Source organism: Puma concolor, chromosome A3 (genome assembly GCF_028749965.1).
Source record: "Puma concolor isolate L17-30 chromosome A3, mPumCon1.1.hap2, whole genome shotgun sequence".
NCBI classification, from domain to species: Eukaryota; Metazoa; Chordata; class Mammalia; order Carnivora; family Felidae; genus Puma; species Puma concolor.
The window spans coordinates 37,981,834-37,996,657 of NC_141669.1; the positions used below are offsets into that span (position 1 = coordinate 37,981,834).

The 14,824-nt window shown below is 39.4% G+C and overlaps 1 protein-coding gene across 2 annotated transcripts in view; it reads left to right on the forward strand.

Annotated features, from left to right (window-relative positions):
• The window catches only part of TTL (tubulin tyrosine ligase), a 38,519-nt gene that overhangs the window by 8,219 nt on the left and 15,476 nt on the right, over positions 1-14,824 (forward strand). For both annotated transcript variants that reach the window (XM_086700576.1, XM_086700575.1), the window contains exons 3-4: positions 5,651-5,883; positions 13,876-14,011. In XM_086700576.1, coding sequence (XP_086556702.1) covers positions 5,651-5,883; positions 13,876-14,011 — 369 coding nt within the window. The remainder of the gene's footprint in view (positions 1-5,650; positions 5,884-13,875; positions 14,012-14,824) is intronic.

Consider the following 14,824-nt stretch of genomic DNA (forward strand, 5'->3'; position numbering starts at 1 on the left):
TCTTATTAACTGAGATCATGACCTCAGCTGAAATCCAGAGTCAGATGCTTAACCAGCTGAGCCACCCAGGCTCTCCTATATTGAGTCATGTTATAAAAATATGTGAAATCGTTATTGTTGGCTGTGTTATGAAATTAGAGCATAAATTCTCACACCTGTCTGGTTAGGTCATAAATAAGATCTTTTTCCCTTCCTTGGAGCTTCAACTTTAGCTTGATCGCCTAGAGCGTATATTGATGAGAAGATGTAAATCACACTGCCACTTTTCATCTTTGATTACTGAATAAAATAATTATTGATTTGGGAAGCATTTTCTTTTATTTCAAGAGAATCTGATTTGGAGTTGACAATATAGTGAATCTTTGTAGAACTCCTTTCTCTCAATTAGTGAACACTGGCAAAGAACACAGTATCATTAAATCTATTGTCTTCTGTTTCTTTCAACAGTTCCATACTGGGGAATCATTGTAGCATTTGCAAGTATATACTAAACCATTTCAACAACTGTATCCCTGATAGTTTTCATAGAGTGGGCTTCAGAAAACTGAGTGCAAGTGTTTCCAATATGTACCATATAGTACAATGAAACACTAAAGGAAGCATCGGTGTATTAAAATCCCAATAAATCAGATTTCAACCCAACCTAGCTGAAGCACTGTCACAATAGAAATTTTCACATGTAGGTGAGATTCTTCTTTGACAGATGTAAAAGATTTAAAAATATCTACACCACAAGGTTGGTAGTTTTAAGGCTAGAATTTGATATTTTTTCGTGTATTTGAAAATTCTTTGAGGGGCGCCTAGATGGCTCAGTCAGTTAGGCGTCTGATTCTTGATTTCAGCTCAGGTTATGATCTCACAATTTGCGAGTTTGAGCCCCGTGTTGGGCTCTGAACTGACAGTGCAGAGCCTGCTTAGGTTTGTCTCCCTCTCTCTCTCTGCCCATCCCTCACTTGTGTGTGCGTGTGTGTGCTCTTTTGCTCTCTCTCTCAAGATAAATAACTAAATAAACTTATAAAAAATATTGGAAGCAGAACATTCCCAAAATATTCATTGGGCCACATCTCATGTCACAGAATTCAACTAAAACTGAAGGAAAATATTTAAGATTTTTCCATTTTTGAATCAGTCTTTGATACTATTAGAAAAGTTTTGTATTCCTTGGGCAGTATTCATGACTTAGCTAAAGATTGTTCACTCTTTGTAAAATGTCTTATTTTTACTGTTTTCCTCAAAATATTTCCTCCAGCTGTATTTCTATCTAAAATGGTTTTTTGGGGGCGCCTCGGTGGCTCAGTTGAGCCTCCAACTCTTTTTCTCCTGTCCCTCTCCCCTGCTCACTCTCTCTCTCTAAAATATAAATAAATAAATACACAAACAAACAAATAAATAGAAATGGTTTTCTTTTTTGTGTAAGAATCCATGCCATTTTATAACTGACCAAAGTTACAAGTTCAGAGCCTGTTAAAAATATGTTTAAACATTTTTTGTTAGGTATTTAATTCTGATTTCAGCCACAAATTTCAATGATTTTTTTTTTAAGTTTTTATTTAAATTTCAGTTAGCTAACATACAGTGTAATATTAGCTTCAGGTGTAGAATTTAGTGATTCAAGCCTTATTACAGCACCTGGTGCTCATCATGACAAGTGCATTCCTTAATCCCCATCCCCCACCCACCTCCCCTCTGGTAACCACCAGTTTGTTCTCTATAGTTAAAAGTCTGTTTTTTGTTGTTGTTGTTGTTGTTGTTTTTAATTTTTTTTAACGTTTATTTATTTTTGAGACAGAGAGAGACAGAGCATGAATGGGGGAGGGTCAGAGAGAGAGAGACACAGAATCCGAAACAGGCTCCAGGCTCTGAGCTGTCAGCACAGAGCCCGACGTGGGGCTTGAACTCATGGACCGCAAGATCATGACCTGAGCCGAAGTCGGCCGCTTAACCGACCGAGCCACCCAGGTGCCCCAAAAGTCTGTTTTTTGGTTTGCTCCCCCGGCCCATTTTCTTATGGTTGAGTGGAAACTGCTTATGAAATTCATTACATTATGTATTTTCTGAAAATGTCTCCTTTGTAACTCTGCTATAGCAAGTTGCAGTTGCCATTTATTGTGAAATTTCTGTCATAGCTTCTGCCAGTTCTTTTTTTTTTTTTCCCCCATTACTGTCCTGGTCATAGTTCTAGCTTCGGCATCCCCACTCAATTCTGCATCAGTCTTTGATTAAGAAGATAAGAATCAAGGGGCACCTGGGTGGCCCAGTTGGTTAAGCATCCAACTTCGGCTCAGGTTCCTGGGTTCGAGCCCTGCACAGGGCTCTGTGCTGACAGCTCGCAGCCTGGAGCCTGGTTCAGGTTGTTTCCTTCTCTCTCTGTCCCTCCCCCACTAATGCTCTGTCTCTCTCTGTCTCCCAAAATTCAATAAACATTAAAAAATTTTTTTAAATGAGAATCAAAAACTGAGAGAAGAAATTTCTTCCTCTATCAAAGCCATGGTAAATAACTGTCTGGGGTACACCAGGAATATGCTGGAGGCTGTGCTTATGAAGTCAATCGTCAGGTTAAGAGCAGATGGAATTGTAGCAATGAAGGTGTGGATGATACACAAACTCAAAGGGAGTAAAACTATCACATTAACTTTACAAAAAAAATATTTGGCATTGGTAGTATGCCTTTGTTTTAAATTTAAAACTTTTTCTCTAATTGTTTTTTAGCTAGATACATAGTTACACTTCACAGTAGTTGCCAGTTACGATTTACATAGTTATCATTGTAACTCGTGCTGTCCGCATAATAAGCACGTTATGATGCTTCATCAATGGATGGGGGATAAAGTCACTTGAACTGAATCAATCTATTGTCGCAGAGTAGAACAGTGACATGTTTATGTCAGCTACTAGGAACAGCACATGGCCTCACGTGCCTGCTGCAGGACCGGAGAAATATCTGAGGTCGTGCAGTGGTTAATGTCATCCTACCAAAAGAGTGAAGTTGTGAATAATGGGAGAATACAACACTTCAGTTTTTACATTAAAACTAAACAAAGTTTAAAATTCAGTTCCCGTGTCACATTGGCCAGATTTCAAGTACTCAGAGGCCACGTGTGGCTAGTGGCCACTGTTTGGCCAGTGTAGATAGAGTGGAATATTCAGTGAGTTAGAAATTTATTGATTTTTGTTCCTTTGAATTCAAGTAACTTTCAAATTCTGTTGCCTTTGGCTTAAAAATAATTTTACTTTAGGGGCACCTGGGTGGCTGAGTCAGGTAAGCGTCCCACTTCAGCTCAGGTCATAATCTCACAGTTCACAAGTTTGAACCCCATATTGGGCTCTGTGCTGACAGCTCAGAGCCTGGAACCTGTTTCAGATTCTGTGTCTCCCTCTTTCTCTCTCTCCCTCCCCCATTCATGCTCTTTCAAAAATAAATAAAAACATTTAAAAATTCTGAAAAAATAATTTTACTTTAAATCTCTGTTGAAAATTTCATTATTTCTGCCGTTTGCTCATAGATTGATTTTGCAGGTGGATCTTTTTTTTTTTTTAATGTTAATTTCTTTAAAAGAGAGTGAGAGAGAGAGAGCCTGCCAGTATGAGCAGGGGAGAGGCAGAGAGAGAGAAGGAGAGAGGGAATCCCAAGCATGCTCTGTGCTCTCAGCACAGTCTGACATGGGGCATGATCTCACGAACCATGAGGTCATGACCTGAGCTGAAATCAAGTTGGATGCTTAACCAACTGAGCCACCCAGGTGCCCCTTGCTGGTGGATCTTAACACAGGCTTAACATTAATAGTTCTGTTCTAGGTAGTGAAGGGAGTGCACCTTAGGGAAGGCCTGCAGATCTTTGTGTGGGTTCCTTCCTGCCTCTGATTCCTGGGAAGTAAGAGTAAGTTTCGAGTGAGGACTGGGAGGTTGGAGCTCGCATAGTACCTATTTCTTACTACCTTTATGATCTTTGGAAATTTACTTCTTGGTTGGACCCAGTGCCTCATCTATGAAATGGGATGCTAGTGCTTTCCCCTTTGGGGGTCTGATTGGAGAGTAAATGCAATGGGAGGCCCTTAGTAAGCCCTTGTGTTTATTAAGTGCCTAGCTCATGGCCTGACTTTATCTTCTGTCATGTATGTTGTTTTGGGGTCAGGAGGTGTTTTTAGTTATGATCACTGGAGTCCTATGCCCCATCATTCTGTGCCTCCTTTATTCTGGGGTGTCTGGGTGGCTCAGTCAGTTAAGCGTCTGACTCTTGGAATTTGGCTCAGGTCATGATCTCACAATTCATGAGTTCAAGCCCCAGGTCAGGGATATTCATTCTCTCTCTCTCCCTCTCTCCCCCACCCATCCCCTATTCTCTCTCTCTCTCAAAATAAATAAGTAAACATTAAAAAAAGATAGATTCCTCCTTTATTCTAATAGTCATTGAAGCCAGGTTGAGCTAAAAACAAGCAATGAACTAAATAGATAATTGGATTCCTTTTTTAAATATATTTTTTAACATTTTTATTTATTTTTGAGAGGTAGAGAGCGTGAGCAGGGGAAGGGCAGAGAGGGGAGACACAGAATCCAAAGCAGGCTCCAGGCTCTGAGCTGTCAGCACAGAGCCTGACACGGGGCTTGAACCCACACAACTGTGAGATCATGACCTGAGCCGAAGTTGGATGCTTAACTGACTGAGCCACCCAGGTGCCCCGGATAACTCAGATTCCTAAGCAGTGGCCTTTGTTCTTCAGAGAGTTGGGCCAAGATAGTATTTTTTCTAGTAAATACTAGAATATAGTTTCCTAAATTCTCTACTTTGTTTTTTTTAGCATAAGTTTAGCCTAACCACAACGTAAATGTTGAAAAAGTATGGTTTCAGACTTACTTCCAGTTTCCTTAGGGATGCGTTTTTTTTAATTTATGTATTTATGTATGTATGTATGTTTATTTATTTTTGAGAGAGAGAGAGAGACAGAGTGTGAGCAGGGGAGGAGCAGAGAGACGGAGACAGAATGAAGCAGGCTCCAGGCTCTGAGCTGTCAGCCCAGAGCCCGACGTGGGGCTCGAACCCACAGACCGTAAGATCATGACCTGAGCCGAAGTCAGACGCTTCACCAACTACGCCACCCAGGCACCCCTAGAGATGCATTTTAAAAACAGCTGAAGTTCTGAGGGTGCCTTCTTGGCTCATTCAGTTAAGCGTCTGATTCTTGGTTTCCACTCAGGTCATGATCTTGAGGTTTCATGAGTTTGAGCCCTGTGTCAGTCTTTGTGCTGGCAGCGTGGAGCCTGCTTGGGATTCTCTCTCCCTCCCTGCCCGTCCCCTACTCACAGTGTTTGTGTCTCTCTCAAAATAAATAAATAAACTTTAAAAAAGTGAAAGATAACCTAGTTAAATACTGCTTTTAAAGTAAACAAATAAAAGGAGCTAAAGTTCTAGACATTAAGCTCCTGTTTAACTATTTGGAACATGCCTTAAGGGCTGCATGTAGTAGCTATGTGCTGCCCAATAGTGTCTTACGGGTCTGCTCAGGGAGGCCAAGAGCAGAGTGGGATAAAGAAACCAGCTCCTGGCTCTGGTGTTGCCCTGCCTCCTGACAAGCTCTGGGGGAAAGCACTGGCTTTTCTGAATGGAGTGGCAGGGTGTACTAAGAAGGGAGACTGACCCTCTGTCATCTGTCAGGCTAATCAAGACGAGCCCAGACCTGGCTGAGTCCTGCACATGGTTTCCAGAGTCCTATGTGATTTACCCAACTAATCTCAAGACCCCAGTTGCCCCAGCACAGAATGGAATCCACCCACCGATCCATAGCTCAAGGACAGATGAAAGGGAATTCTTCCTGGCTTCTTACAACAGAAAGAAGGAAGAGGGAGAAGGCAATGTTTGGATTGCAAAGTCATCAGCTGGTGCCAAAGGTGAGTTGGCATTGCTGTTCCCTTCTTTCTTTCCTGTAGGTTCCTATGCGCTTTGTTCTATTGTGCAGTAGAATTCAATGATATCTTTAGGTGAATGACTGTTCTAATCTGAATGCTCAAGGAGACCATGTCTAGTAACTAGACCATGTCTAGTTACATAGTTTTAAATATTTATCTAGGTACTGATGACTTCTAAACGTATACCTCCAGCCAAAATATTTCCCTTTACACTCCAGATCCAGTGTGGAGGGCATTTCAAATGTAACATGTCTGATACAGAACTCTTCGTTTCCTGCCCAACTTAACCCACCCCAGCCTACCCCTCTTTTCAGTCTTCCCACATAGTATGTGATCCCACTCCTCACCTAGTCTCCGAAGCCCCAAACCTAGGATTCCTCCTTGACTGCTCTTTTCTTTATAATCCATACCTAATGCATCAGCAAGTCTTGTTAGCTCTACCTTCAAAGCACATTCTGAATTAGACTTTTTCTTGCCATTTCTACTGCTCTTACTTGAAGTTAAAACTATTATTGTCTCTGGTCTGTGTAACTGCTGTGCCTGCTCCCAGCCAGTTCTCCTCTAAGAGAGAGTGGTTTCTAAAAACACAAATCTAATCATTTTACTCCCTGCTCAAGACTGACCAGCTGGCTTCCCAATGCAGTTCAGATAAGCTCCAGACTGCTGATGGTAGCCGACACCATTTGACATTTGCTTGTATCTCTGGTCCCATCTCTGTTCTTTGCCTCGTTCACTGTTCTATAACCATGCCTGCCTAGAGTCCTACAAATACTCTAAATTTGTCTGTGTATCTTGAACGTGCTTATCGATTATTTTCTATTTCTTTCAGCTCAAATGTTACCTTGTCAGAGAAGCCTTTTTTTTTTCTAAAATAGCTTGTATGTCCATTGCTCTCTGTCCTTTGCCTTGCTTTATTTTTTTTATCCTTGTACTAACCTCTCCCCAGCACTATATCACATGTTTATCTGCTCGTCTCCTCTATCCTACCATAAGCTCCATGTAAACACAGACATTCTGTCTTGTTCATCTCTGTACCCTCCCCAGAGGCACTCAGTAAATATGTGTTGAATGAATGCATAGAAGGAATGAGATTTAGAATATTGACTCAGGCTCAAAATACAGGCTGTTCCCAATGTAATGAACACATAAACACAGTCTATCTCTGTAGCTACCATCATATGCTCCTTTTAAAACCATTCCATTTTGAACTTAATTCTTCTTTTATTGCCTTGGAAGACCATCTGGCCATTGGTATTCATTTCTATTCCCGGTCCAGTGGACCTCACCTTCTTTTCCACCAACCATGAGACAGGAGGGCATCACCTGGAATCTCCTGAAAGTGGGAGAGTTGGACTCTTGCCACAAGCCAGGTACCTCACCTACTTCTCTCTCCCCTCTTGTGACCTCTTCTCAAATACCAATCCTAGTAGCTTGGTTCTAATGATAAATGGGGAAATTGGAAGAGGAAATAGACATTTGCAGTACTCCATACTCCTTCTGTGGATTTGGGCTTGAGTCATAATGGCCATTGTAAGGATATCCTGTATCCTTACAATGGAGCCTTATCTGGAGTGAGAACCAGGAGTAAGGCAGGGCCTTTGGCGAAGGACATGTCAGGTCATGGCAGTGATCCTACCTGGGTGGTACCTGGACCCTCACCAAGACAAGACATGGAGTCGTGGTCAGCATCAGGGAGTGGTAAAAAGAGAATAGAATGCCAAACAAAGAAGAAATTTTGCTTGAGAAGTTGAGATAAGTGGTATGCATTTGTTTTGTTTGGTAACTACAAAATTAAACCATTAGGATGAATGAATGTCTTATATTCTTGTTAAACAAATATTGAGTATGTATCAGATGCTGGGAATAGTTGACTCAACCTTCACACTATATCCAGTATGAAGACCTCCTGTTCACCACCCCACCACACATTTTGCATTATAGCCACCTTCACCACTCACCTGGAGCATTGCTCCCTGTCCTCCTGCCCTTGGTCGCCCTCCAGAGTCTACACACAGTACAGCAGACCCAGATCCTATTAAAGCACAGGCAGTCCCTGTCACATCTGTGTTCAGTGCTGTCTCCCTGGTGCCGGGGCAGCACCTGGAACCCAGCAAAAGTTCAATATCTGTATTGAGTGATGAATGAACAAACGAATGAAGTCATGAGTGTTTGGAGATACATTGATGATAAAATAGACCTGATCTCTTGCCCTCATGGACCCAATGTAGTAGAAGGCTAGAGATGCATCTATTTCCAGATAAATAGTTGAGATGAGAACAAAGAAGAAAAAAGACTATCACCTTAAAACTTTTTAAAGAATTCCAGCGGTGCCTGGGTGGCTCAGTCGGTTGAGCGTCCGACTTTGGCTTAGGTCACGATCTCGTGGTCTGTGAGTTCGAGCCCCGCGTCGGGCTCTGGGCTGATGGCTTGAAGCCTGGAGCCTGCTTCCAATTCTGTGTCTCCCTCTCTCTTTGCCCCTCCCCTGTTCATGCTCTGTACCTCTCTGTCTCAAAAATAAATAAACGTTAAAAAAAATTTATAAATAAAAAGAATTCCCGAGTTTCTTCATAATTTTTCCAGGTTTAGTTAGTGAGGGTATAAAGAAATAACATTAGAAATACAGTTAATGAAACATGGAAACATGCTACACTGGTATCCAACACTTACAAAATAAATGTAGATTTTATGTATCATTTTATACCTATAAAATAAAAACCTTCAGTCATACTGTTGCTGAAAGTTTGTTATGAACTGCTTCCTCTTAGTGGTGATACACAGACTTTTGAAAAAGTAATAAGATAATACAGAGGAAGAGCCATAAAGAATGCATAGGCTTTGGCCCACTAATCTCATTCCCGAAAACTTAACTTCAGGAAAATATTTTAAAAGAAACAAGAGTGATTTATTATGTGACCTGTAATAGCAAAGTGTTACTTAGAAACAATCCCACTGTCCAACAATCAGCAAATAAATGTGTAATTTTTTATATCCACACAATGGGATATTTTTTCAGCTACTGACGTAATTGTGATGTTAATGTAGAAACAGTGAAAGCATTGACAATATTAAGTGAAAAAAATTGACAGTTTAAGGCGAGTTCACTGTGATTGAGCCAGTCTTTACTCTTATGGAAAGGAAGATAATATTAAAAGATAAAAATAATTAGGAAGTAAGACTATAGGTAACTTTTCTATTTCACTTTAATGCCATGTTTTTTGCAATGATAATAGTTTTTAAAGTTATCAAAATGTATCTTTCTACCTTCTTCCTTTATTTTCCCCACCTATCAGCATTAGGTATATTCCTTTTTCAATAAGAAATAATTTACATAAGGAATAGCATAAGGAAAACAAAGTTGGGACAGATAGAAGGGAATGTGAGCAGATTATGGAAAGCAAGGCATCAAAGGTGATACAGTTTCAGGGCATTAGTAGGAAGGGGTGTTTTAGGATAACTATTTTAGAAGAAGTGAAGAGAAGAGACTAAGTTCTATACTAAAAAACTGGCAAGTGGAAATAAAGAGGAACCAGGATATCTGAGTATGGTTCCTGAGGGAGATGAAACAGAAAGAAATTACAAAACAACTGTGAAAGAGGTCAAAAAGGACCTAAATAAATGGACAGATATACCATGTTCATGGATTGCAAAGTTCAACATAGTAAAGATGTCAGTTCACCCTAAATTGATCTGTAGATTTAATATAATTACTATGATTGCTATCAAGACCTCAGCCAGGTTTTTGTGTATACATAAATCTTCTTCTAAAATTCATATGGAAAAGCACAAGGCTTAGAGTAGCTTAAACGATTTTGAAAAAGAAGAATCGAATGGGAAGAGTCATTGTATCTGGTATTAAAGCATATTATATGGCTACAGAAATCACTACACTGTGGTATTGGTGAAGGGACAGAAACATGAATCTGTGGAAGAGCGAACTCAGAAATAAACCCCAGATATATGCCCTCCTCATTTTTTATTTAAAACATTTTTGGAATGTTTTATTTATTTTTGAGACAGAGAGACAGAGCATGAGTGGAGGAGGGGCAGAGAGCAGGGGAAGAGACACAGAATCTGAAGCAGGCTCCAGGCTCTGAGCTGTCATCAAAGAGGCTGATGTGGGGCTCAAACCCTCGAACCATGAAATCATGACCTGAGCTGAAGTTGGACGCTTAACCACACCCCAGGCCCACCTCATTTTTAACAAAGGTGCAAAAGCAGTTCCATAGAGGAAGGATAGACTTTTCAACAAATGGTGCTGGAGCAGATGGATATCCCTAGACAAAAAACAATGAACTTCCATCTTAACCTCACACCTTACACAAAAACTAATGCAAAATGGATTTGTGGACTTAAATGTAAAGTATAGAACTATAAAATTTTTTTCAGGAAAATAAATAGGAGATAGGGCTGGGCAAAGAGTTCTTAATCTTGATATCACATATATGACCATAAAAGTAAAAGTTGATAAGTTAAATCTCAACAAACTGAGGTTGTTTAGCTCTGTGAACGCCCTATTAAAGAGGATGAAAATATAAGCTATAGGCTTGGAGAAGGTATCTTCAAACCACATATCTAACAAAGGATATATCTAGAGTATATAAATGACTTTTAAAACTCAGCAGTTAAAAAAATAAAAAGAATCCAATTAGAAAATAGGCGAAAGAAACTGACAGAATGGGAGAGGATATTTGCAAATGACATATCAGATAAAGGGTTAGTATCCAAAATCTATAAAAAAGTTATCAAACTCAACACCCAAAAAACAAATAATCCAGTGAAGAAATGGGCAAAAGACATGAATAGACACTTCTCCCAGGAAGACATCCAGATGGTCAACTGACACATGAAAAAATGCTCAACATCACTCATTATCAGGGAAATACAAATCAAAACCACAATGAGATACCACCTTACACCTGTCAGAATGGCTAACATTAACAACTCAGGCAACAACAGATGTTGGTGAGGATGCAGAGAAAGAGGATTTCTTTTGCATTGTTGGTGGGAATGCAAGCTGGTGCAGCCACTCTGGAAAACAGCATGGAGGTTCCTCAAAAAACTAAAATAGGACTACCCTACGACCCAGCAATTGCACTACTAGACATTTATCCATGGGATACAGGTGTGCTGTTTTGAAGGGACACATGCACCCCCACGTTTATAGCAGCACTATCAACAATAGCCAAAGTATGGAAAGAGCCCAAATGTCTATCAATGGATGAATGGATAAAGAAGATGTGGTATATATATATACAATGGAGTATTACTCAGCAATCAAAAAGAATGAAATCTTGCCATTTGTGACTACATGGATGGAACTGGAGGGTATTATGCTAAATGAAATTAGAGAAAGACAAAAATGATATGCCTTCACTCATATGAGGACTTTAAGAGACAAAACAGATGAATATAGGGAAGGGAAACAAAAATAATATACAAACAGGGAGGGGAACAAAACAGAAGAGACTCATAAATATGGAGAACAAACTGAGGGTTGCTGGAGGGGTTGTGGGAGGGGGGATGGGCTAAATGGGTAAGGGGCACTAAGGAATCTACTCCTGAAATCATTGTTGCACTATATGCTAACTAATTTGGGTATAAATTAAAAAAAATAAAATTAAATAAAAGAAACTAGGCAAAAGACATGAGAATGCATACCGTTGAAAGGCTCTGCAGATAAAAAATTACAAATGAAAAGATTTTCAGTATTATTAACCATTAGGGAAATGCAAATTAAAACCACAACAGTCCTATTAAAATGACTAAAATAAATGGTAATGACAGCAAATGCTGCAAGGGTCAGGAGAAACTAGACCAATAACACAGTGCTGGTGGGAATGTAAAATGGTACAGCCCCTATGGAAAAAAGTTTGGTGATTTCTTGTAAAACTAAACCTGTAAGAACCATATAACCTAGCAATTGCACACACTTGGGCATTTGTCCCAGAAAAATTAAAAGTTGGGGTGCCTGCCTGGCTCACTTGGTGGAGTGACTCTTGATCTCAGGGTCGTGAGTTTGACCCCACATTGGGTGTGGAGCCTACTGAAAGAAAGAAAGAAAAGAAAGAAAGAAAGAAAGAAAGAAAGAAAGAAAGAAAGAAAGAAAGAAAGAAAGAGAAAGAAAGAGAAAGAAAAATAAAAACTCACATCCATGCAAAAATCTATACATGATTGTTCATAGCAGCTTTATTTGTAATAGCCCCAAATTGGAAACAACTCAAATTCCTTCAGAGGCTGAATGATTAAAAAAAAAAAAAAAAAGCTGAAGGATTAAGCCAACTGTGGTGAATTGATACCTTGCAATATTACTCAGCAATAAAAGGGAATGAACTATTGATACATGCAGCAACTTAGAAGCATCTCCAGGGAATCATGCTGAATGAAAGAAACCGATCCCCAGAGATCACATACTATATAATCGTATTTATATAAAATTATTGAAAAGACAAAATTATGGAAATGGAGAACAGATTAGTAGTTGTCAGGAGGGTGTTATGAGGAAGGAAGTAGTTGTAACAACACTGAGGGATCCGTGCAATAATGGATCCAGAATGTGGATCTATATCCTGTATCCAGAGTGTGTAAAGAACTCGGATAAGAGTAAAAAAAACAAAAACAAAAACAACCTAATTAACAAAAGGGCAAAGAAACTAAACAGACGTTTCTCCAAAGAAGATATACAAATGGCCAATAAGCACATGAAAACACATTCAATGTTGTTAGTCATTAGGGAAATGCAAATCAAAACTGCAATGAGATACCACTTCATACGCACTAGGATGGCTATAATCAAGAAGACAGAAAGTGTCGGCAAGGATGTGACAAAATTGAAATATTCATATATTGCTATTGAGAATGTAAAATGACATGGACGTTTTGGAAAACAGTTTGGCAGTTTCTCAAAAAGTTAAACATAAGAGTTACCATATGACCTGACTGTTCACTCCTAGGTATATTCATGAAAGAATTGAAACCATGTCCACACAAAAACTTCTATGAAGATCTTCATAACAGCATTATTTATAAGTACCAGACAACAATGGAAAAAACTCAAATGTCCATCAGTTGATGAATGGATGAACAAAAATGCTATATCCATACAATGGAATATTACCAAGTCCTGGAAAGGAAGAATGAAGTAGTGGTACATGTTACAATATGGATGAATCTTGAAGACATTATGCTAAGTGAAGAAGCCAGACACGAAGGCCACATATCTTATGATTCCATTTATATGAATCATCTAGACTAAGCAAATCCATAGAGACATCAAGTATATTAGTGGTTGTCAGAGAATAGGGTAAGGAAAGAATGGGAAATGACTGCTAATGGACATGGGTTTTTGGGGGGAGGTGAGGAAAATGTTCTGAAATTGTTAGTGATGGTTGCAAATCTCTTGGATATATGAAAAACCATTGAATTGTATACATTAAAAGGGCAAATCTTATAGTATGTAATATGCATCTCAATACAACTGTTGAAAGGACATTTATTTAATGTTGATAGACACTTTACACGTATATAATTTTTCCTATTACAATGCTATAGGGAATTGACTTGTACAAGTGTGTTTATGCTCTAACCTTCTGGATATTTCTATAAGCTGTAGAGTGAGAGGTGGCTTTATTAAAGTTTTGATCATGGTAGCCAGTGACCAACAGTAGAGTGGCATTTATTTAGGATGCTTGGGTGTTTTGAATGTCTGTAAAAATGGAAATTTCATGGTTGGAGCCTGTCAAAGTAGTTAGTGTTCATGGTCCTATGTGGAGAAGGAAGTAGATAGCCCTGGTGCCCTTATGGGCAGAGGGGAGAGTGTTAGAGACTTGGGGGACTGAAGGGATGGAAGAGGAAGAGTGAGCAGGCCAGTAGAAGCCTCCTTCCAGTTTTCTCCCAGTATCTCCCCGCTGGCTTTGTAGAGAGCTTTAACTCTTGGGATGAACTTGACTGATTTCTGTTACAATTTTGCCCTGTTAGGTGAAGGCATCCTCATCTCCTCGGAGGCTTCAGAACTTCTGGATTTCATTGACAACCAGGGTCAGGTGCATGTGATCCAGAAATACCTTGAGCACCCTCTGCTTCTGGAGCCAGGTCACCGCAAATTTGACATTCGGTAATGCATCAGTGTCTGGAGTTTTTGTTACTGAGGTGAAAATAATGCAGGGGTGGGTGATGAGGAGGGTAACATGGAATGTAAGGAAGTATTTGGCCATGTTTCATAAGTAGCCAAAATTGAGCACAGCTTAATAGAACTGAGGTTCTGTACCTAATTTTCTGTTTTTCCTTTAGTATTTCTCTTTTCTTTGTAGAAATGTTGCTAAAATTATGGATTTCTCTTTTTTGTATGTTTTCTTTAATCAAAATGACTTGTGGCTCCAAAGAAGAGAGTCTAAATGTATGGGGCTTGCTTATGGACAAAGCTGTGAGATGTACATACAACTCATAATTAAGACACAACAAAATAATAATGTTCTTACTTCATTATTTGTGTCCTATTTTTTAAGAATTTCATAAACACACCTTAGGTTTTTGGATTTTAACTTTCTGAGCAATGGGCCTGGCATAGAGTAAGAGGTTGTATCGTGCTTTAAACAGCCCTGTCCCCAGCCTTCCTGTGGCCTTGCTGACATTTCCTCATTGAGGACTCTGTCTTCTTGATGCCTTTGTAATGACTTGCTCTTCTTCAACACCAGTCCTGTGTCAGATCAGCTTCAGGGTGAACAGTCTTCCTCTTAAGATTACTAATAGAGCAAACATGGCAAATGGAGGTTTCATGGATAAACCTTAGGACCCAGCCCATCTGGATCTCTTTAAAATGCTGTATCTTTTGAACTGATCAAAGTCTTCTTGTCATTTATGTCATAATCTGCTCTCTTAGCTAATAGCAGATTCATAATCTGCTATCTTGGCTATGGCTTTCCTGATA